The sequence below is a fragment of the Necator americanus genome, chromosome X (genome assembly GCF_031761385.1).
Source record: "Necator americanus strain Aroian chromosome X, whole genome shotgun sequence".
Classification (NCBI taxonomy): domain Eukaryota; kingdom Metazoa; phylum Nematoda; class Chromadorea; order Rhabditida; family Ancylostomatidae; genus Necator; species Necator americanus.
This window is the reverse complement of record NC_087376.1, coordinates 20847960-20870902: the sequence shown is the minus strand read 5'-3', so window position 1 is coordinate 20870902 and position 22943 is coordinate 20847960. Positions and strand designations below refer to the sequence as shown.

The following is a 22943-nucleotide window of genomic DNA, read 5'->3' as shown; positions in this document are numbered from 1 at the left end:
ATGGCAATCGTCTCGCCGGGTTGTTCTCCGCCACTCATCTTTTTCATTTGAACTCTTTTTTCATGAAGATCATCGTCGGTGGAGATGGAAATCGCCCAATGGCGCGACTCGTGCGGAGATCGACCACATACTCACTAACCGTAGGCTGTCTCTACTTGAAGTCTCAGAGGTACCATATTTTCGCAGTGATTCTGATCAACATCTCCTTCGTGCGAAAATACGACTCAGCCACACGATGGAAAAGAACATCTGCTATCGGCAACGGAGGAGAAAAGAAGTCGTCTACGATGATTGCGTACTCGAAGACTTCTTGTTCCAAGGTGACTAGCACATCGAGGAGGACCCAAACGTGGACTACGAGATGCTGCTCAGAATATTACGAGCCTGTGCTGAGCGTGCCTCGAAGAAGGACTCTGAGGCTTGATCCGAATGCATCGCACATTGAGCGGTTAGTATCAATCACTAGCTGCAGAAAAGCGTTGCAGGAGAATCTTTCGAAATACAGGCAGAAGAACATTCTAGGAGCAGCAGAAGGAAGAACTGGTCTAAAGAAGTGCCGCCGGGATCTCCGCAAATATACTATTCCGCTAGCAGCCTTGCTGAGCGAAGACGGGACTCGCACGTCTTCTCGTTGTGAGATGGAAATCATTACGGAGAGGTTCTACTCGAACCTTTTTCGTTCATCAACTCCTGTGTCACGCCCGATCATCCCCACTGGTGAAGCCCCACCACGGATTCTCCCTTCGGAAGTACGAGTCGCAATCAAGGGCATGAAACCTGGCACAGCTCCCGGACTTGATTTTATATCAGCATACTTTCTTGGGGTTGGTGGCCATCCGCTTCATGTAATCTTAGCAGCGCACTTGCTGTCCTAACTTCAGAAAGAAAGGATTCCAGTCCAGAGGAAGACCTCACGAACCGTCATAAGAAAGGTGACCGAAAGGATCTTCGGAACTACAGTCCGATATGCTTGCTGAACGTGTCATACAAAGTATTCACTAGGATCATCCTCACACGAATATCTAGGACGATGGATGAAGCCCAGTCTCAAGAACAAACTGGATTCGGTCAGAGGTTCAGCTGCTTGGACCACATCCAGACCGCGTCGAGGGTCATAGAGGTTTGCCGTAAATACCGCCTGCCCTTGTTCTAAACTTTGTCGAGTATGAGAAAGCCTTCGACAGAAACGAATGCAATATTGTCAGCGCTGGTTGATCAAGGTGTGGACGCGTCGTATGTGAGGACATTAGCCAATTGCTACGATCGATGGACGACTAGGATACAGCTTTTCGACTCTCACTCACCATACTCGTTGGGAAGGGGATACGACAAGGCGATACTATATCGCCTTGTCGTATCAATATACATATACAAGGCGATACTATATCGCCCAAGCTGTTTATTGCTGGGATAATGAAATCAATTGCAGGAAAGAAATGATGAAGATTGGACGCGTTGACGGTAGATTCCTTCTGTCTTCTGGAATCTTTGTTCTGCGGATGGCATCGTTCTCTTTGCGGAATGTACCAATGAAGCAGTAACGATGCGTAAGGAATTAAACGAAGCGAAGAAGAAACTAGGATTGCGAATAAATAAAAAGAAGTCACAGTTCATGAAGAACGTCTAATGCGAGGACGGAGGGGTATAACTATAAGGCTCCCAGATCGTTGATACTTAGTCATACGTATACCTCGGACGTTCTATGAACATGGAAAACGACTTGAAGGAAGAACTGAATGGAAGAATGAGACCAGCATGGGCAGCATTCACACACTTCAGGGGAGCTACAGACCAACTGACGGACAAAAATCTTCGTGCCCATCTATTCGACTCGACAGTTCTTCCAGCGCTCTGTTACGCAGCCGAGACGTGGGCAAACACCGCTGCACGTTAAGGAAGCTACTTACTACCCACAGAACCCTTGAGAGGTGTCTTCTGATGTTTGACGGGCACATACAACACCTAGCCGGTCTTCGCAGCTCCGACCTAAGAGGAATGTCCCGTCTTCGCGATCCAGCGGAATATATCGAAAGCAAAACATGGATGGGCCGGTCACATTATGAAAAGAATCTACGACAGATGGACTAAAAGAACGCTAGAGTTGATCCCAAGAGATGCCAAACGCCCTCGAGGGAGACCGCCAGCGAGATGTGGTGACGTGTTCGCTATACGGATGGATCAGCTGAGAGCTCAGCTGGATACGGTTCAAGGACCTCGTGAAGGTCACTCATGAAACTTGAGAACATCTTGGATGTCAATTGCGGGGGAACGAAACGAGTGGAAAAGATGGTGGGACCCGCAGGTCCAGTGAAGATGGGCCATCTAAGTATCTAACTAAGCAAGTTAGGAGTAATACATGGCATGACTTAGCCATTCACTTCTGGTGAGCCTATTTGGAAGGTTGATTAAGGTATAACAGTAGTAGTGCCACCTCCATCTTCTTCTTGAATGTTGAATTCAGAATTCACTTTGAGTTGACGAGGGGTGGAAAAGCTTGCAATTGGGTGTGGTAGGAAACGAGTAGAAAATGCTTGGAGGACTGCGAACGTTAAATAAAGGCGTGTTATGCGGTAAATCGCAATGCAAGCAGTTGATCCCGCAGTATAGTCGGGTCAAAACGACATGAATCACGAGTGTAGTTGTGGTGCATTCGCGAACGCGCTCCAAACGGCGCAGTGGAGGCAGCAGTTGGAACGGAGGTGAGACCGTCGCAAACTGCAGCGATGGGTCGTGCCAGCAAGGGTTTTAACAGCCTCCTAGCCGCTACGCTCCAGCGAAGCGCCTCGAGAGAAGCCGCGTACGCAATTGCGTACGTGCTTCATATCGTTTTGACCCTGCTATATTTCGTGTAACGACTAATGTCTTTGAAGTGATGTATGATGCAGCACCTACCCGCGGAGGCGAAAAGCAGTTTCAGCGGACGATTATTAAGGAAATAAAAATTTTTAGCATAGTAATGACAATTCTTGTCAAAACTATAGCAATGTTGGGACCCAGCACATAGGTGATCCTAATTGTTATTGCCAACGCACCCAGCACTCCAAAGGCTTTTTAGTTGTTGAAGGTCAAGTAGATGAAATTTTCCAAATTAATAGTTTGCGTTTTTTTTTTTTGCTCTACGGAATAAACCTGACCTCGCTTACTTCTGAGATGGTATACAAGTGTTCCATGTAGATCAAGCGTGATCTCATTCCCATTGCAAGGCGTATTACACGCTTGCTGTATCAGAGCGTTTCTAAACTCTAGATATACTACATTAGTTTTGTTGGATCGTCCACATTCGATGAAAAATACTTGAGATTCGCACTGAACGGTTATCCAGGCATTAATGCGAGTTATGCACGAGCACGAGACTTCAAATTGCGCTCCTTCAAGGCAGTTATAGCAGCCTTTTACTTCTTTAAATGTTATATCACAAGATTATTCTATGATGTAATGTGTGTTGCTGAATAAACCTTGACGCAAGACATGTGCACACGCAGCGCACAATTTTGAACACTGACCTAATCTTTGGTACTTGTGCCATACGCAAGAATGAGCATGTTGGCATCGTGAGAAGACATCCGCAGAAATACCGTCGCATGTTTGTCAAACTATCCAGGATACATGTGATGTATCCTGGATACGTTGAGGTCATTTCCAATTCTGGTATAGTCTTATTCGAGTACATTCTGTTACGCATGTCTTCTGTACAAGATCCCATCTGAGCGCATCTTGTGCTGCGAAAAAAACTTGTGCATTGTCCCTCTTGTGAAGAAGAGTGAAAGTTTGCTGCACCTGAATTTTATACCATTACCAGTCTCAACGTCCAACTAAAGACGGGCTTCAGACTTTCTGTGTTGTTCACTTCGCTCCCCTTCATTAATCAACGAAAATTAAAAGTAGTGGCATTTTCTGTGAAATTGGACTTGTGTATCTCCAACAATCTTTCTTCCTTTTTATATTATAACTAAAAGCGAAAGATTTCATAGTCTTCTTTCTCAACGCGTCAGTTCTACATCTAGAGAACATTCGAACTTCAGTTTCAAACACTCCATACCAATATATTCTAGACAAAGTTTGAAAGTATCACGCGAAATAAGGTTTTTCCTCCTGTTTTTCCCAAACAGTTATCAAAGAAGGAAGTTTTAGCATAAAATGACGTGAAAGACATCTTCCTACCTATAAAGATAACGTTCCACGTCAGATCACATAAACATCTTGCTACTATTTAAGCAGCCGTTTGCATGCGGGTTTCCACTTTCTGAGAACTGCATGCTACCAACTTGAGGCGAATGAAGAAGGAAGTAGACACCATTTCGACGCCGGTGGACCCGTCGCACCCCCCATTTTGAATTTCGTCACTGACACACACATACACACAGACACACGTGACAGAATAAGCCCGTTATTACATATAATTATAATGATAATGATTTTTCACTTTTGTCATTCCCACTGAGTATTTAAATGGTTGATTTGAATGCAGATTTCTAAATCTAAGGATTTCGAATATGAAGGATAGTGTCGTACCTTCTTCCTAAAAGCTTAGAATTCGGCTATGTAATTGTCACTGCAGGACTTGTACGTGTTACAATAAACTACTCCCGATTGCATGCAATCACCCTCTCTGTCATATGGGCAAAATACGTAGCTGGGAGTTGTGCAGAGTCGGTCACGCATACGATTCAACTACGAGATCATAGCAGGCAGACACCAGAGGCATTTTGGGTAACTGACAGAAGTCCAAATATTAACGGAAAGGATGAGCGCATTGTGATCAGAAACGAACTAGCCCTATATGAAGATCTGTGCTAGGGGGCGAACGAGCCGTTAGGTCCGTTATGAGAACCATTTTGAGTTATAGTTGCAATAGTGATGTGTTACGCTTTCAGATTTAACCAATGGGGTGAGCACTAGCCGATTCAGTTTGTCTATCGGTTGAATGCTTTCTGTAGAGTGATGAAGCGCTTTAGTGTGTTGTCTCAACTTGGCGGCCTGTTCAGGTTCTTCAGCCATAAAATGTGTTACAAATCTTTGTGATCCTCTAAAATCCCTTTCTGCGTAAAAGGCTGCCTCAATAGAACGTGTAAATTTGATGGTTTTATTTGCATTTTGATGATTTTATTTGCATTCTATTTGTCGTGTAGATCTCATCATCAAGCGAAGTTGTCCGACTCCCTTGGATGCCTTTTCTCAGTGGTTTTGCATCTTCTTGCTTCCGATCTGCGGAATGTGACACGTAGTCAAAGTGTGCAGCGGAATTTTGATCTTGTTCGTGAGCTAGTTCGACTGCTCCATTCTGATTACAATCGTTCAATGTGTTTTTGTACTACTCACGTCGGTGACTATTACTAGATGGTTGTCTTTGTAAAGAAATCGGTCAGCAGTGCGGTACTCCATAATTATCCACTTTGTCGACGATATCTTCCTGAGGGAAAGGGACGGTTGCAACACTGCCTTCCAACGACATGCATTTCGAATAGGTTTTGAAGAACTTGAATGTGTTTTCGTTCTCAGCACACACTTCTGAAAATATCCCAAAGTTACCAGCTTTGAATAATGTTCTGGACTTCGACACAGCCGAAGAAGAGAACTGGAACACGCAACATGTCCAAACGAAAACAACAGGGTGGTCATACAAGCATGCGTCGTATACAGTACGGGTTTACTGTAAGCGAATAACATGGTGAAATTCCCGCCCTACAACAAATAACATTTGCAATACATCTGACACATTCTGTTCTTGAACGAGACTAAGGCTACGTGTCATCGCTGTTGCTTCTTGAGGTGAATTGATTGACCCTTTGTCGACTGCCGCTGGTGCGAGTACAGATTTCGTTCCCTTAGAGATACTGTTTAACTACATTATTGAGACGCACAGAACAAAAACCACTAGTGATGATTGGCTTAATTTGATCTCCAAAAAGACCTCCTCGCATTAAAAACATTTCTGATTTTATGCGGGGCGATGTTTGTTTGGTACTTTCCGTTATGTCCACCTATACCTTGTGACATTGTGCAAATTTAAGCTTTTTGAGTTGGAAGAATAGACTGTTTTTCGATGTGCTCTACTGTTTTTTTCAATTATCTGATGCTATTATTCCGGACATTTCCTCTGGCAGTCAACTGACTACCTACTTCTTTTTTATCGCTGTGAACCTTCAATCGTGTGTTAGTGCCGTGATCAGGTGTGCGAGGACTGGTGCGCGCATTACCGTATTGATTCCTAGTAGTGGTGTTATTTCTTAATATTGGGACGATATTGGAAGCGCTTTGGCTGTACAATCGATCCACCAGCTTTATCTTTTGTCCTATTACCAACATTTGAATTGAAAATGCGAAGGCACATATAGTGCATTCTGCCACGTTTAGGACAATTTGGATTCTGACAACCATAACTGCGCTGTTCTTTTGCAGAACATTTCCAGCACTGTCTGGTTTCTTTCACATTACTTTGCCTCGATTTTAAAAGCAGCATACCACGAATCTGAAGTGGTGAGGGCAGCATACCACGAATCTGAAGTAGTGAGGGAATGCGCGAGAAAACTAGAGATGGTGGTGTATATTGTGGGATGTGGAGTGGTTCCGCTCATCTCTCTCTTATCATCGTTAAAAAAAGCGGCGTGAAAGATGCCGTTTTCCAGGACGAGTTCAGTTGCAACGCGCTACCCTTCTGCACGCGCCACATCCAAGTCCGAGTGATCGAAGATCAGCGATGTCTTCTCACCTGTCTATTCGAGTGGAAAAATGAATAGGCTACTGAGGAAACCGGAACGTGTTACGTAAGAACTAAAGCAGTTTTCACGCGGTTTTTTACGTTTGGGTAAGGATGGGCAGAACCACTTCGGATCCCTTAATCTACTACCTCATCTCTAGCTTTTACCGCGGATTCCTTCACGACGTTAGATTAGTGGTATGCTGCCTTCAATATAGCAATTCACCTACAGTTTGCTTAAGTATGACTTGAGCTGTCAAAGAAACGACAGATTTTTCCCAAAGTTGAAGGTCAGTTAAAGTATTTGGTGTGGTGGTGCGAAAGAATTATATGATTCCTTCTTTATGCACTATCAGTAGAGCGATAAGGCTAATACCTCAGAGTAGAGGTCGTTCAGTGGAAGTAATAATTTGTTAACAGGCGAACGAAGACGGCGTGCTCACTAGGAGCCACAAACGCAGGAATGTCCGTAGTGGGCGGTCGTTAATAAAATAAGCCTCATGAGCGACCGTTGAAAAAACAAACTTCGTGGCCGGTCATCTCCATAAGATGACCGCCAAAAATACAACTCTTTACAATTCCGAATGTTTGCACAGCGCATGTATGATACTGTGCACAAAAGTATAGCATAATAACACAGAATTGGGGTTGTGATACAAATGTCAGGACATCTGGCTCGTATTGTCTTCGATTCGGATAGTTTTCAAGCTTGGTACGGCTTTTTACGGTCACGCTCTACAAACTTTTTTGCTTTGATTTCCTTCTCGGGATCGTTCATAGCATCTTCGATTTTCATTTTGTTTTGACCTTGGATTGTTACAAGTTACACATTCGGGTTTTGTCGAAAGTTACAGTTGCATGCAGTTGTCAGCATCATTCTCTGCTGCTTGCTCTTGCTGCTCTGCAAACTAACTTTTGTACCAAACCAATTAACTTTTGTACCATTTTTGCTCTGTTGATCGCTTTACTACCGTACTTCCCTTCTAAAGCGTCAATTATACACTTGTAATTTTGTGGGATCAATTGTATGCCCTTTATGGATATTTCTGCTCTAACTTTGAAGCTGTATCTTAATAATAGCTCTTGTTCGACTGCACTCAAGGACTTTCTTTGATCAACAGGTGTTTCATATATTGCCCAAAAGTCTGTAAGTGCCCGTTTTACCCTTATTTAAAGTTACACACGGCTGAGGATGGCTCTGCCTCATGGACCAATGCTAATGCGCAGCGAAACTAAAATTGGTACAACAATCAACTACTTCCCCCGTTGTTCGGAGGGATAGACTCGGGGAAGCTATACGGTGCTTTACGAATTCTGATCATAAAACACACGAAGAGAATATCACGATAAGCATAGTAGAATAAACCCGTTGTACCACTTTGAATTTCGCGGCGCCTTAGCATTTGTTCAAGGGGAAGAGCTGTCTTCAGCCGAGAGCATTAGATACGAGTTTCTCCTTCGTCCCCATAAAATCCTAGTTGCTTTGCTTTTAGATTATGATATAACATAACATAAAATCTTCATAGTGTTCTCTTTTCTACTTTTTTTCACATTTAAATTGTGCTCAGGGAACTGTGTAGCGTAATTTGTGAAAGGGGAGTTTCTTCGGTTTCCTCAGTCGCAGTTGACTCTGTTCTGGCCTGTTGGTCTGTATGAGTATCATCTATTCCTCCAGATTTTTGTTTTGTGGACTCTATATAAGTAATTTTCATGTACTTTCCGAGTTTTCCCGGTGATTCCGTGCTTCTGTGACTCTGGCATTTAGTGTATAGATCAGTTCGTTTGCATTTGCAATCCTTTCATTGAATTTCGTGTCGTCGATCTCGTCAACTTCATTGACGAGATCTTTTCGTTACCTTTTAATCTTGCTTCCTCGTTTTCTTTTTGCACTTTGTCAATCAATGTCTAAAACGTCATGCTGTTCATTTCGATCGTCCCAGAAAGCAAATTTGTTGCACCAAGATATTCCTCATACTTCCGCTTATCTGCTTCTGATGGTTTTACTTCCTCTGAATAAGTGTTGTACTTATCCAGTAGCGACTTCTGCGCTAAGGAATATGAGTCTTCTGGTGTCATGTTGAGGCAGGAGAAACAGCGGTACGTTGCAGGCAGTGACTTCACACTGCACTACACATGCGCTTAAGCACTTATTTAGTTAGTTATTGGGGTGGTTTTGTTGACAAAGGGTGGCTTGGACTCTGCGTAACCAGCTAGAAGTTCGTTGCCGCCAGCTAAGGGAGGCCTGGACTTTGTGATCCGTTTGAGGACTTCGGTTTTTTTTTATTAGCATCCCCTTTTTCACATTAATAATAGTGCAAAATTGGAGTTGTGCCCCAAAGAGAGATGGTGATTGAGAGATAATAGTATTTATTGGGAAGCAAATGATCACGAAATGCTTATACTAGATGTTATCAGGACGACGTCATCTGTGAAACGCAGATAGTGCAACTGCTGACCATTAATTTTCACTCCCATTTCGTCTCATTCCAGGTTTCGCATTACATTCTCGAGATTACCAATAAATATTTCAGGTCAGATTATGCTACTCTGTCGTACCCTCCCTTAACCTCGATGATGACACCCTCAAGGAATGGGGAAATTCCGACCATGAAGTCACCGTTTGGCTCTAGAAGTACATTTGTCTACCGAGCAGGAGCACCCTTAGTTATACCAAGGATTCCCTGACCGCCTCCGTCTCAGCTGAGTCGAAGTCTTCTTTATGTCGAGGAACGTCTATCTTACGACACCTCGATGAGTTCCGAAATAGTGTGAATGAGGTCAATCGTGCTGAATCCTATTCTAATCCTGCATACTCACATAGATGTCTTTTATCTAGCCCTTTTTCAGTTTCCAGTCCTATTGAGGACTACTTCTGCACAGAGCTTATAGATGACCGATAGTAAGCAAACTGAGCGATAGTTGCCTATGTTTTGTGAACCTCCCTTCTCATAGAACAAAGTGGTCTTGTTGGCCGTGTAAGGACCCTCGCTGGTATGTTGATGAGGACTAACATGAGATTCTTCAGATGTTCAGATTTTATCTTCTCGAAACCAAATTTTCGGCGTACGATTGCTTACCGGCTGATAGCATGTTGTAGTGGGGACGGAAGAACCTTTGGCATGACATATCCGCCTTCTCTTAGATGGTGAGAAAGCAAGTAGACATGCTTGTCGAAAAGATCGGACTAGAAGTCGTGGAAGATTTCTTTCATTCCACTTTTTGATGCAATGGTTGTTCTCGCCTCTCTGCAAAACCTTGCGACCTCAGACATGATTTCCTGGCTGCAGGGGTGCAGCTCCTTGCTAGCGCGTTAGCTCAATATTCCTTGTTTCTGCTGTGCAAGGATTGAGTCAAGGTACCTTTGTTTCGGGCACGTCAGTCCGACCAAAATCCTGCAATCAAATGACTCTAAGGAGCAAGGGAAGCGGTTTGCATTCGACTCCAACAAATAAGCTCTACTTTCCACTCCGGGAGGACGCGACGTTCTCCCATAAAAGCCATGGGACGCCATGCAAAATGCCCATTACTTCTAAAGTTATACGCCAGACGCAGCAAAAAGAAAGAGTCTCTTGACTCCGGAGGAATGTCTGATGTCATAGCGCCAGAAGGGATGTAGTTGCAGGAGTCATCTTTGCTGCCAAAAGGTAAAGGACTAGGGTGACAATCTGTTCATGCAACGCCGTAATGCTTGTATCAGAAGTGAGCATTGAAGATGCATGCCGTGAAAAATGAAATACGACTTTATCGGACCGAGATGAGACGACGCCACCTGCTGAATACCGTAGATGAAAATGGAGAAAAACTGTTCCTAGGAATATACAGCAGTACAGGAGTTGGCGACGCGGCTTCTATTCTGATCTTTTTGAGAAGCATACCCATTTGCCTCCACATCATCTGAGGCAAGATTGATATGCTATTTCAAAGGTTATTTCGACCACATGCTGTCATTTCGTGCATAATTCCCTTCATAGTTCTATTTGATAATTTTGAAAGCTCTCACTAGGTATTGTTCTTTTCATATTTCTTTGTAACTTTGTAGTCCTGTGGAGGGAAGGGGAGTTGTGGGGTTGGCTAATTTAGTCATTACATTAATAAGTACATTTGGCTTAATTTACCGACTATCTTTTTTGTCAAAACTAAGTCTTTTTTCCTATGCAACAACTTTTATTCATACACCGATTTGTATTAACAACGTTGTGGCCCTAAAGAGCCCATACTGCGACCGGTACGCATACCGAGCGAAATACCGATCGGCTTCCACCATTATTTGAAGCATTTGTTTCCATGGACGGAGTACCTCCGGCAATTCCTTTGATAGAACTACAGCATTTAGAGGATACGATCGCGTTTCGTCAGCGTTCCTCCCACATTATCCAAGAAGTGTTAGCGGGCTCACATTCTGATGTTGACGTCGAGTCGATAGAAAAGACTCCCTCGGGTCGTCACGATACTGTGACTCTATCGCCTACTGTTGATCGCATTAGACCGGTCCTTTACCAAGTAGTTTCAACAGGATGGGGTTCCGGCGTTATCCTCGAAGCTAAAAACTTGTTCACCATAGGGTCTGATCATCGCGATTTCCATTGCATAATTCCCGATCAGCATGCCATCAATGTTGTTAGCTCGTATAGGGGATTTGATAAATCCATCGGTTAAGGATTGATTGTGTGTGGGTCTATGACGTAAAACCCAGTCGTCAAGCGCTCGGCAATCCCAGTGCTGTTTTGGCCTAGTCCCGCATTCTTCGTACGACGGCGCTCGAGAACAACTCTACCTACTTCTTTAGAGCAGCTCGTTTTCTTTGCGTCTCCCGATACACTGCAGAAGCCTGTCTACGGACTTATTCTGGGCCTCGTTCGCCGTAGAAATCGCGTGACCCACCTCCGGGCAGTATTCGAAGGAACGCCGTATGCAGTTTCCTTCACGGCTATTATTCGCGTTTTTCGTTTCGATAAAGCGCGCAAGGATCAGTTTCCTCTCAGCCAGGACGCGATACAATGTCCCATTGGCAATGCAGTTTTCGGAACGCCCCGCGTCCGAGCACTCCCGTAGGCAATTGTGTCATTTCGTTCGTCGCTTTCTCCCGATGCACTCAGAGGAGGCTATTGTAGCCCTGCCAAACCCAGGAAGACAGGCAGTGGCTTGTCGACAGAGCAGGGTCTTTTGAAAACTACTGTCGTTTTCCGGACTTGACCAAGCGGCAAATGGCCCGGATCTTCAACGTAGCCTGCTGGGCTTTATCGGCAATAGGCACTATGCACGACGATAGACGGACGCACAGAGTGACTGCGACGATACCCAGATTTCAGATCTTCCCGTCGCGCGTCCACTTCGTCTTCACGGATATGACAACCAAAGCTGGATGGACTGGTAACCGACCAGTGGCCATGTGGATAGTCAGCGCTAATACTCTCACACGCACTGTATTCAGACGAGCAGATTTAGACTCGCAGTCCAAGAATTTGAGGATAGTAGTCGATTCAGCGGTTGGGACAATCGTTCGGTAGAGCGTCCCGCTCACGAACACTTCCGCCCCATTGACGAGGGCGTCCTCCTCGACATCGAAGTCCGTTTGACGAAGGCATCGGCTGCTGCTAACCCCATAGACGAAACATTTCGAGGATGCGCTTAATCGATAACTCTCCCCATCATGGATCGAGTATATGGCTCTGCCACACTTGGTTGCCTTAATCGCGGAGAAGAAGGGCCGGCAGCCCCGATAGCTCAGAACGTGATTGTCACGATACATGATCGCGACGTCACTCTTTCGACGGAGTAACGCGAAGCCATAGCATTGGGGCCTCCTGGATAGCTCTGCTATCCAGGCGGCTTTCGGTAGGGGGAAGACTGTCGTTGGTGCAATCATTGCTGCACGATGGGCACCAGGAGGTGCTCCGTCCTGCCAACAGCAAACACTAATGCGGCTGTGGCCCAGTTCGCCCAGGCGATGTTATCGCTTTCGGCTTATAGGGACCTGAACGTGCTGACGCTTGTAGCGGACTCAGCAGCTCAGGAAAACCTTACACCCACACCAGTCGACCTGAATAAGATTCTCATGCCGCTAGGAGAGACCTATGCCGATGTCCTCTGCGACGCAGAGAGGAGTGTTTGTGATCGTTTCACGCTGGGCGTAGGGTCTTAGAGGAATACATTAATGATCCCGAACTCGCTCTCCATATGACTGAGGAAGATAATGAGAAATATGCTTTGGCCGAGCGGCATGTTTCTCGGACGCTGGAGCAGATGATCCTGCTTATGTTTAAATTCCGTCCCCCCACGTGCTATGTATAACAACTGCGTCTCTCCTGAACACCATGAGTACGGAACATGGTGCCTTCGCCGGATGTAGTGGTCGATTTAAGGTTCTCATAAGTGACGAAGCGTCCCAGATCCCAGAACCGGCGTTGGCGGCGTTCGTGAACCTTTTGCCTAGGGTACAGCAGGTCTATATCGGCGACATTCATCAGCTCGAGCCGCACGCGAAGTGTCATCGTGAGTCGAATCCAGGTAGGTAGATAAATTGGGTAATGCCTTTTTGAAGACTGTTGGGCTGGAAATCTTTTATGGAATACCAGATCGACGACACAGGCAGTCGTAGCATTTGAACTCTCAGAGCGTATCTTCACCGCCTTCGCAGGCTTCATGGCTTTACGTGGGTTTCCGCAGTTGGGGTACGGTCGCTCCTTCCATACAGTCTACGGTCAACAAGCCATTCTTCAAATTCTTCCTCGGACTTCCATACAAACTCTGGGCACATAGTAATCAGAGAGAAATAATGGAGAACCAGCAAGTTAGCATAGAGCATAGATTGGCGTTCCGACGTATCTACGTAAGAACTGCAGCGGTTCCCACGCCGTTTTTTACGTTTGTTGAGAGGTGCGCAGAGCCACACCGGTTCTTGCATTCTACAACCCCATCTCTAGCTTTACCTACGGATTCCCTCACCACGTCACATTCTTGTTATCCTGTTTTTGAACCGTTTCATTCACATAAACGCTGATCCTAACTTGCTGACTCTTCGCGGTTTCTTTCTGGTTGCTACGTGGCCGGAGCTTGCATTGAAGTCCGACGTGGAATTTGACGAAAGGCTCGCTGACCGTGGATTGTAGTGGAAGGAATGACCTTGCCCAACTGTGGAAATCTCTGTAAAGTCCCGAAACAGACGAAGGTGAAGAGCCTTTATAAACCCATTGGCTCTCCTTAGGGCCACCCTCTCGCGAAAGCAAATTGGAAATATGTGAATAAAAGTTGTTGCATGAATGTTTGGTGATCGTGAATTGTTATGGAAGGCATTCTTTGCTTTGTTTCTTTAGAAGTAATACATGGTATGGCTTAGCTATTCATTTCTGGTGAGCTTGTTTGGAAAGTTTGATAGAGTTAAGACGGTAGTAGTTCCAGCTCTGCCTTCCTTTTTCTTGTAGTTGCTTTAGCTTACATCTTATGGGCCTTCAAAGACTAGCGCTCAGGTTTTAGGACCCTAGCTAACTTAAAGGCATCACCCCACGAATCTGGGGTGGTTCAGGTGGGTCTATACGAAGTCTTTGGTTATGGGGAGGAGGGTGATAAGGTCCATTTCTTTTCAATTGCAGTAAAAAACGGTCGGAAAGATGCGGTGCGCGCACGAGGCTTGCACGCTCCATTCGAACTCGTTGTGGGGAATAACGCCCCAGGACACTCGAAGCCGTATCCTCCGGGCCCTTTTTTACGGCATTTAGGAAGAAACGGATGGAATCACCCTCTTTCCCGTAATCTACGACCCTGTATGGGTATAATCCACCTGAAACTCGCACCACCCCAGATTCGTGGGCTTTTAAGTGCTCACTTCCAGTGATGAACTGTCGATTGTTGAACTATCACCTTCTCAAATGCTTTTCTGATATCCAAATGGGAACGCCGTTTGTCAATTAAGTACGATTTTTCGGGTAAAATGTAGTTGGGTGGGGACGCACCCAAGTCAAACTGCTTTGCTACTGTATTTGGTGCGATTATTTGAGGTGATTCGTGGCGGGAAATTCCACTGTGCCAGTTCTGTACCTGCACTCAGAGCGCGAAAAAGGTCATGGAGAACAATTTAGTAGCTGAGTCAGTCGGAGCCCTAAAGCCTAAGCATCAGTCTCAGAGGATCCAGTACGTACAGGTTGAAGCTACTAAGAAAAAAGAAGATAGCTGGAACTACTACTGTTTTAAGGTCACTAAATCTTCCAAACAAGGGGAAATATGTAGTTGTGCGGCCACTCACTGGCACCCTTACTTCTGGACGATCTGTCTTACTTTTTTTTCTCTTAGTAGCTTCAGCTTGCATGTCATAGATTTTCTAAGACTAGTGCTTAGGTCTTAGAGAGCCCCGACTGATTTGGTTATTTCCAGAAATAAGAGCGCCACCGAGTGGCCATCCCCAACTACGTTTTACTTCGAAGAAGTTTACGAGAAATAAATGACTAAGTCATAACATCGGTTACTTCCAAAGAAAAAAAAGAACCGAGAATGAATCCATGGCAATCCACGATCACTAAGCATACATGCAACATCTTTTATTCACACATTTTCGATTTATATTCGCAAGTTGATAGCCCTAAAGAGCGCCGTTGGGTTAGCCTTTATGAAGGCTGTGCACATTCGCCTCCTTCGCGACTTTAACGGGACTTCGACCATTGGAACAAAGTCGCTCCTTTCACAGCAATCCAGGATCAGCGAGCTACTCGCCGAATTCCTCCTTCGACTTCGATGCAAGCTTCTAAGCTCCGGCCAAGTTGTAATCAGTAATCTGAGTGAAGTCACGAAGAGTCAGGAAGTTAGAGGTATCCACTATGCAAATGAAATGGATCAACGATCATTGGCATCATCTGGCACATTGGAAATTCCCGCCTCGAATCACCTCAAATAATCGCGCCAAATACAGTAGTTATCCCGATTTTTCTGCTCTATGGTCGATTTTGCGCTCCGTAGAAGTGCAGTACAGCTGATCCACCCAACCAGCATCGCCATTACGACGTTTCCTGACAAAAGATGCTATGATGGTAGTCGGCTGACTAAAGTAACTATGGGAATTAACGTGATTTCCAAATAAATCAGCCCTGTTTAGCGGCTGAGACCTCAAGAAACTTGCCTAGGTAGCGATTGGAGCACTTTTTGGGGTTCTCTCAACTCTCTTTCACCGTCCTCTGCCTCTCTATAGCCAGTGAAAGACTTGTGGCTGTCTGTGTCTCTATAAACGACCGGAACGTGGCTTCGTCAAGGTATTTTGCAGTCTACTCGAAATATGTAATGTTTCAGGAGCATTCGCGAAAAAATCAACGGAAGTCTGTTTACCGTTCCCTCACAATCCAAAGGGTCTGGCCAAACTAGAGTGGAATGAAACTGAAAGAAGCTCAGAAATATTATTCTTTCGAAAGGGATACCGCTATTGCTGTTGCCGCTCAAGACCTAGGTCCATGGAATGACGAGAAACATCGTATTCGTCGGGTTCGCATCGATCGGGGTGACACGCAGCGTCTCAAAGCTTAATGCAGCTGCCTATGGATGCAACTTTGACTTGTGTTCCCTTGTTCATCCCCTTCTCTTATAACTCATTCTCAGCTTAAACAGCGCAAGTATTTCTCATTTTGAGTACTGCTTACTCTAACCTAAAGGGTGCACTCTTCTGCCTTTGTTTCGTCTCATGTTTATCAGTACTTCTGTGCAGTCATTCAAGTCGTTCAAGATAAAGTTGTTTTCGACCCTGTGTGTCATTTCCTACATTTAACGTAGTCTAGATGCGTTTCGAAAGAAAGCGAGAAAGCGAGAAAACCCAAAGTTCGAGATCATTAGAACATTTATAACATTTCGACTACAAATGTTAGACCAACTGTTTCTATTCGTTCGGCATATTTATGTTCATGTTATTTTACGGACAAAGAGGATAACTCATGTAAAAAATGCAGTGCGGAAGCGAGCCTACTTGCGGAATCGAGAAAGATACATATTTTGTATGTTTTCCTCATTACAAAGTACAATGCCTTTCGCGAATTGCAACATATGTGTCATCGCATGTTGACTAATTTTGCAAAATAACGCTTTGTTAAGAATTGTGAAACCATATGAAACCGTTCTTCTAGTGCTTTTGCTTGTTCGTCAGAATTTCCGTTACAGTTTGTCCCCTCAGTACCACATGAGTCAATAGTGCGAATTTCTCTCGTGCTTTTTTTGGTAGAATGTAGTTAAGGGGTGGGGGCACTCACTGGCACCCTTATTTCTCGAAGTAAATAACTAAATCAATCGGAGCCCTAAAGCCTAAGCATCAGTCTCAGAGGATCCAGTACTTACAGGTTGAGGCTACTAAGAAGAAGGAATACAGCTGGAACTACTACTGTTTTAAGGTAACCAAATCTTTCAAGCTAGTAGGAAATGTAGGGGCCACTTAGTGGCGCCCTTCTAGACGACCTGTCTTACTTTTTTCTCTTAGTAAGCTTAGCTCACATGTCATAGGTCCTCTAAGACTAATGCTTAGGTCTTAGAGCCCCGACTGATTTAGTTATTTCTACAAATAAGCACGCTACTGAGTAGCCACCCCCAACTACATTTTACCCCAAACAGGTTTACCAGAAATGAATAGCTAAATCATATCATGTATTACTTCCAAAGGAAGAAAAGGGACCGAAAATGGATTCCATACCACGACCGCCAAGTAACAACTGCAAGAACTTTTTTTCCACACATTTTCGATTTGTATTCGCAAGTTGGTGACCCCAAAAAAGTTGGTTTCGCCTTCGTGAAGGCTGTTCACATTCGCCTGCTCCGCGACTTTAACGGGACTTCCACATTTGGGGAAATGTCGCTCCTTTCACAGCAATCCAGGATCAGCGAGCTACTCGCCGAATTCCTCCTTCGACTTCGATGCAAGCTTCTAAGCTCCGGCCAAGTTGTAATCAGTAATCTGAGTGAAGTCACGAAGAGTCAGGAAGTTAGAGGTATCCACTATGCAAATGAAATGGATCAACGACGGGAACGGTTCTGTGTTCTATGGATGTCTCTGCGCCTGTTCTGGTCCATGACCTTTTTCGCGTTCTGAGCGCAGGTTAGTACAGGCTATTATAGTAGTAGCACAGTCAAAGTACACGCCATAATGATGCAAAATACAGTAGTAGCGCAGTTCGATCCTATCGCGTCAGAGTGGCTCCCCCAACTGCATTTTACCCAAAAAAAAAAGAACATTAACATGGAAATAAGTAAATGAACAAGAACAATACATGGCTAGAACTCATGCGGATATTTGAATGTAGGTTCTAAAGAAATGCCCTTGTACAAAGTTTCTCCTTTCCAATTCTTCTTCTCTTTTTCTCTGTCTGGTTCCTTTTAAATCTAGGTGAGAAGAATCCACAATGGAATCTCCATTATATAGAACCCTTAAAGTTGCATTCCTCTGTCTTCCCAGACGTCCTTCACAATTGCTTCTTCTTTCCTTCCTTCCAGTCTTATTCTCTTTCTGCTTCATTTAATTCCTTAAGCATAGTCTCTGCTTCTCTAGTGCATGATGCCTCGCCCTCTCCGTCTCTCCCATCATTTCTTGGATACAGACCAGAACCTCCGACTCGGTCGGTGCTTCTTGATTAACTGCATATGTCGGTCTTGCAACGTGTCCGAATTCAGGAACTGACGGCGCTTGCTAATTCAGCAAGGTCTTGAATGATCCCTCCAAATTGGAAGCGTTCCTTCACTAACAGCCACTCCATTTTCAGTGTCGAAGGCAGGAGAACATCTTTTCATTTAGCCACTATACTGTTTTAGTGAAACATATGCTTCACGCGGATTGCTGTTCCCCCCACGCCTTTTCAAACTCCTTCGCTCTTGACGTCTATTCGTTTTCGCAGTCTCTTTGCAGCTAGCGTCGCAACTTCCTTCTCAGACGCTTTTTCTGGCTGAAATCGGCAGTGCTACGGGCGACGCATAAGGAATTGTACGTAGATTTTGTTTCCGCAGATACAAAGGCAAACATCTTCCGCGGCATTTGAATCGGGGAAGTTTTCCTTGCAGCCTCCTGGATTTTGACACTTTTTGAAGGAATCCGAGCTTCTTCCTGGTGCACACTCCAATCGACCGATCTGTCATGTCAATTTTCGGTTGAAGAGGAACTCATCGGTCTCTTTTGTGAAACCGTGTCTTGAAGCTGAGAAGGATTGGACGGTGGTCAGAGTCGAACGCTACGTCCCAAACAGCTCTAGATTTTCGGATATCTGACCATCCGATTGCTGCTCGTCAGAACGTATTCGACTTGAGGTTAGAGAGCCCTAATCTTCCGCTTGCGCTGCTCTTCAGGCGTTAAAAGGGTTGATTCCTGCCACGTAAGCTGGTGGTATCGATGATTCCTCTTGAACATGGAAGCTATGATGAGGCCCGTCTGTTCACATAAGTTGACCAGACGGTCGCCGTTGTCCGACGTGGACTTCGCTGGGTGAAACCAGTTTCCAAGCACATTGGACTGTTCTTCAGGTCCCATCTTCACATTCGCCTCAATTTCAACAATGACCACTTGTTGGCTTTGTAATTTATACATCAGCACATTGATTTAGTCACAGAAGGGGTCCTTATTGTTGTCCTCAGCGGTCTTCGTGTGTGCATGAGCAGTTATGATCCTCTGCGATCGCACAGCCTTGCAAAGGTGCATCTAGGCGACGTTGGACGAAATTCCACAAGTTGTTGTAGTCATTCCTTACAGTCATCGCGCAGCTTCCTATCTTCTTTTCAGTAGATAGTGCAGTCTCTGACACTGATGGCGTGCCGGTCTCAGATGTGTATTTCCTGCATTGCAGCAACAGCAACACAGAGACATCGCAGACGCTTAGATAGGGCGATTTGCTGGAGTTCACTCGATAGTGCTCGGCAGTTTAATTTCACATTTAGCGAAACGAATGCTTGTTGCCAAAGATACCATACTCCCTTCAGGCAGTTGACCTTGCAAGTTTTGGTTTTTTACGATGTGCTGGACGACAGCACCTTTTTGCAATGTATGGGAAGCTTTCGCCATATAACAGTGCAGGTTATATAGCTCGTACGTTCCCAATGCGTACACTCGAACGCCTGATTGCGTTTAGTTAAAGCAGGGCCACCGCGTGCAGGTAGCAATCAGACTCGTATACGCGGCTCCATTATATTATTTATTATCTATTGTTGAGTAGTAAGTTGCGAACGTTTTTTTGAAAGCTAATGCACTCAGAAACAGAAAGTTTTGGCAAGATGTTATAGATCATTTCATATAAGATTTCATATTCTGCAAGAGAAGAGTTTTTTGGTCTTTTAATTTTACGGATTCTACTGAGAAAGACGAAGACTTGGAAATATCGTCTGTTGTTTGTTCAGCAGATCAGGAAACTGATCCCAGTTAGATACACCATTCTAGTTCTCGTCGATAAAGGAGAATTCGTTTTTTTAAATTTCTTTGGAGAAAAAAGAAAGTGCAAGTTAATCAGTAGTGTGGTCCCCGTTATTGTTCTTTCTATCATTTCCAGCATCTTCCAGACATCATTCTGTAGGTTCTCCCACGCATCACGTTGTCCCCAAATTTTTTTGTCTTTGACTTTTTGAATGTTTTTGATTCTTCTATAGGTTCTTTCATGGTATATTCCATGCGCTCCATACACAGCACAAAGCTGACGAGAGGCTTCGACGGCTTTAACACGATCTAGCGCAAGAGGTCGCAGATGCTCTGTTTTCTTCACTTGACGCTCCATCAGTTTAATAAACTGAAAAGAAAAAAAAAAAACCAAGAATCAATAAAATCAAATGGCTCTTGCATAGCGAAAAATCACGTAATATATACTTACTTAGATATTTAGATGGCCCGGCTTCACTGTACGTGCGGATCCAGCATCTTCTCCAATCGTTTTGTTCTCTCCCCATTATCATCCAAGATATTCTCAAGTTCTGTGAATGACGTTGACGATGTCCTTGATCCGCATCCAGCTGAGCTTTCAGGCGGTCCATCCATGCAGCAAACGTATCACCCCATCTTGTTGGCAGCCTCTCTCAAAGGCGTTCAGCATCTCTTGGAGTCCACTCTAGTGTTCTATTGGTCCATCAATCGTCGATTCTTCTCATAGTGTGAGCGACTCATCTATGTTTTGTATAGATGCATTGCATATATATATATATATATATATATATATATATATATATATATATATATATATATATATATATGCATATATGTCACGTCACGGGTCTGTTCGGTCTGCTGGGTCACGAAAACGGGACGTTGCTCTTAAGTCGGAGTTGCGAAGACCGGCTCGGTGTTGTGTGCGCCGGTTGAACTTCAGAAGACATCTCTTAAGGGCTCTGTGAATAACTTCCTAGACGTGGCAACGGTGTCTGCCCACGTTTCCGCTGCGTAACAGAGCGTTGGCACTGTAGAGTAGATCACACGGGCAAGGAGATTTTGGTCCGCTAGTTGGTCCGTGGCCTCCCTGACGGGTGCGAATGCTACCCATGCTGCTCTCATTGTTCCGTTCAGTTCTTCCTTAAAGTCGTTTTCCATGTTCATAGAACGTGCAAGGTAGACGTATGACTAAGTATCAACGATCTGGGAGCCTGCAAGTTATACCCCTCCGTCCTCGCATTAGACGTTCTTCATGAACTGTGACTTCTTTCTGTTTATTCGCAATCCTAGCTCCTTCTTCTCTTCGTTTAAAGGTCTCACCCCACGAATCTGGAGTGGTACGGATTTCCGGTGGAGTATTCGTTTACAGGATCGTAGATTTTTGAGAGAAATGTGATTCCATCCATTCCCTCCTAATTGCCTAGAAAACGGCCTGGAAGATACGGCTTCGAGCGTTCCGGCGCACTATTTTCCACAATGAGTTCGATTGGAGCGCACCAGCATTGTGCACGCGTATACGAAGACTCCACCTGAAATCCGCACTACTTCAGATTCGTGGTATGCTGCCTTTAATTTCTCGAGCATCGTCACTGCTTCATTGGTACTTCCCGCAAACGATGCCGTCCGCAGAACGGAAATTCCAGAAGACAGAAGGAGTCTTCTATCAACGCGTTCAATCTTCATCATTTCTTTCCTAGCAATTGATTTCATTATCCATTGTGATGCAGCAAGAAACAGCTTTGGCGACATAGTATCGCCCTCTCGTACCCCCTTCCCAACGAGTATGGTGAGGGGGTGTCGAGAAGCAGTACAGTAGTGGTGAATCGATCGTAGCAATTGGCTGATGGCGTCACATACGATGCGTCCGTACCTTGATCGACCACAGCTGACAGTATTACGCTCGTTTCTACGCCGTTGAAGGTTTTCTCATAGTTTAGAACGAAGTTTAGAACAAAGGGCAGGCCGTATTCGCGGCAAATCTCTGACCCTTGACACCATCTGGATGTGGTCCATGCAGCTGAACCCCGGACGTAATCCAGCTAGTTCCCGAGGCTGGGCTTCATACATCGTCCTAAATATGTGCGTGAGGATGGCTTTGGTGAACACTTTCTGTGTCGATGTGCCAGTAATATTGGAGTAGAGAATCCTCGAAAATGCAGTCGCGTGACTTCGAGCGCAGCTATTTACGCAGCTGCACAAGACTTCAGGTCGTTTTATCCCCACTACAAGTGATAGAGGGAGAACAGACTTAAGGTTGGTATCGCAGACTGATATGATTGTAACTAAGTTACCAGAGTGGCATCTGTCGTCTTCGTTACTCCATTTTTGTTTTGAAAACAAGTAACACCATTGTTTGTCAATAGCTTCCGAACCTTCACTGCACTTCGTCATCCTCGTAATTCCGTTGTAACAGATATTGTCGCAACATCGTATAACTATTGTAGTAAAGGCAGCGCATCAGCTGACCTCAGTGTATTCTTGTTGTGGTTATTGGTGCACTATATAAAAATATAAGAAGCAGGATGCCAGCTGACCTCGCCTAGTGTGCATATTCGTTTTGGTGTCTGCCACTATGCCACTTTTATTCGTACCAAAGGTCCTAACGTTGATAAAGAATTTCCCCTGAACCACCATTAAAACTCAGCACTACAAGCACCGGGTGCGCAAACACATGATTTTACTAAGCCCGAACACTTTTACTGCTGCATGTAAAGGAACTAAGACGAAAAATGATGAATAATGAGACTGTTGAAAAAAAAATCATGCATATACTTAAAAAATACGACGCGGGTATGTCAATAGACCGAGGTAATGTTGGTTTGTTACAATTTTCCCTAGCACACTTTACTTTCGTCCGACGAAAAGAAGTGGTTTGCAATTTACATAAGTCTTCCGCGG

General features: G+C 44.7%; 7 protein-coding genes across 9 annotated transcripts; 4 read left to right on the top strand and 3 right to left on the bottom strand.

Moving 5' to 3' along the window:
• Positions 1 to 62: 62 nt before the first annotated feature.
• Positions 63 to 875, top strand: RB195_024487 (uncharacterized protein; the record flags this gene model as incomplete). Its single annotated transcript, XM_064212282.1, has 1 exon — positions 63 to 875. One exon carries the CDS (start codon positions 63 to 65, stop codon positions 873 to 875), a length of 813 nt encoding a protein of 270 aa, XP_064068163.1.
• On the top strand, positions 236 to 2233 carry RB195_024486 (uncharacterized protein; the record flags this gene model as incomplete). Its single annotated transcript, XM_064212281.1, has 4 exons — positions 236 to 320; positions 373 to 448; positions 506 to 824; positions 2018 to 2233. The coding sequence occupies 4 exons, from the start codon at positions 236 to 238 to the stop codon at positions 2231 to 2233; spliced, it is 696 nt and encodes a 231-aa protein (XP_064068162.1).
• Positions 2234 to 10981: 8748 nt separating this feature from the next.
• On the top strand, positions 10982 to 11353 carry RB195_024485 (uncharacterized protein; the record flags this gene model as incomplete). Its single annotated transcript, XM_064212280.1, has 1 exon — positions 10982 to 11353. One exon carries the CDS (start codon positions 10982 to 10984, stop codon positions 11351 to 11353), a length of 372 nt encoding a protein of 123 aa, XP_064068161.1.
• A 649-nt stretch (positions 11354 to 12002) lies between these two features.
• On the bottom strand, positions 12003 to 12563 carry RB195_024484 (uncharacterized protein; the record flags this gene model as incomplete). 2 transcript variants are annotated; one of them, XM_064212279.1, is made up of 1 exon in its annotated part: positions 12003 to 12563. In XM_064212279.1, the coding sequence occupies one exon, from the start codon at positions 12561 to 12563 to the stop codon at positions 12003 to 12005; it is 561 nt and encodes a 186-aa protein (XP_064068159.1). The 2 variants fall into 2 exon arrangements, with proteins under 2 accessions (XP_064068159.1, XP_064068160.1); XM_064212278.1 differs by having other exon boundaries at positions 12003 to 12446.
• A 9-nt stretch (positions 12564 to 12572) lies between these two features.
• Positions 12573 to 16201, top strand: RB195_024483 (uncharacterized protein; the record flags this gene model as incomplete). Of its 2 annotated transcripts, XM_064212277.1 has the most annotated exons (5): positions 12645 to 12803; positions 13060 to 13189; positions 13239 to 13368; positions 15971 to 16027; positions 16090 to 16201. In XM_064212277.1, the coding sequence occupies 5 exons, from the start codon at positions 12645 to 12647 to the stop codon at positions 16199 to 16201; spliced, it is 588 nt and encodes a 195-aa protein (XP_064068157.1). The 2 variants fall into 2 exon arrangements, with proteins under 2 accessions (XP_064068158.1, XP_064068157.1); XM_064212276.1 differs by lacking the exons at positions 13060 to 13189; positions 13239 to 13368; positions 15971 to 16027; positions 16090 to 16201 and having other exon boundaries at positions 12573 to 12839.
• A 2749-nt stretch (positions 16202 to 18950) lies between these two features.
• On the bottom strand, positions 18951 to 19226 carry RB195_024482 (uncharacterized protein; the record flags this gene model as incomplete). Its single annotated transcript, XM_064212275.1, has 1 exon — positions 18951 to 19226. The coding sequence occupies one exon, from the start codon at positions 19224 to 19226 to the stop codon at positions 18951 to 18953; it is 276 nt and encodes a 91-aa protein (XP_064068156.1).
• A 1755-nt stretch (positions 19227 to 20981) lies between these two features.
• Positions 20982 to 21209, bottom strand: RB195_024481 (uncharacterized protein; the record flags this gene model as incomplete). The annotated part of the gene is made up of 1 exon (XM_064212274.1): positions 20982 to 21209. The coding sequence occupies one exon, from the start codon at positions 21207 to 21209 to the stop codon at positions 20982 to 20984; it is 228 nt and encodes a 75-aa protein (XP_064068155.1).
• Between the last annotated feature and the right edge of the window lie 1734 nt (positions 21210 to 22943).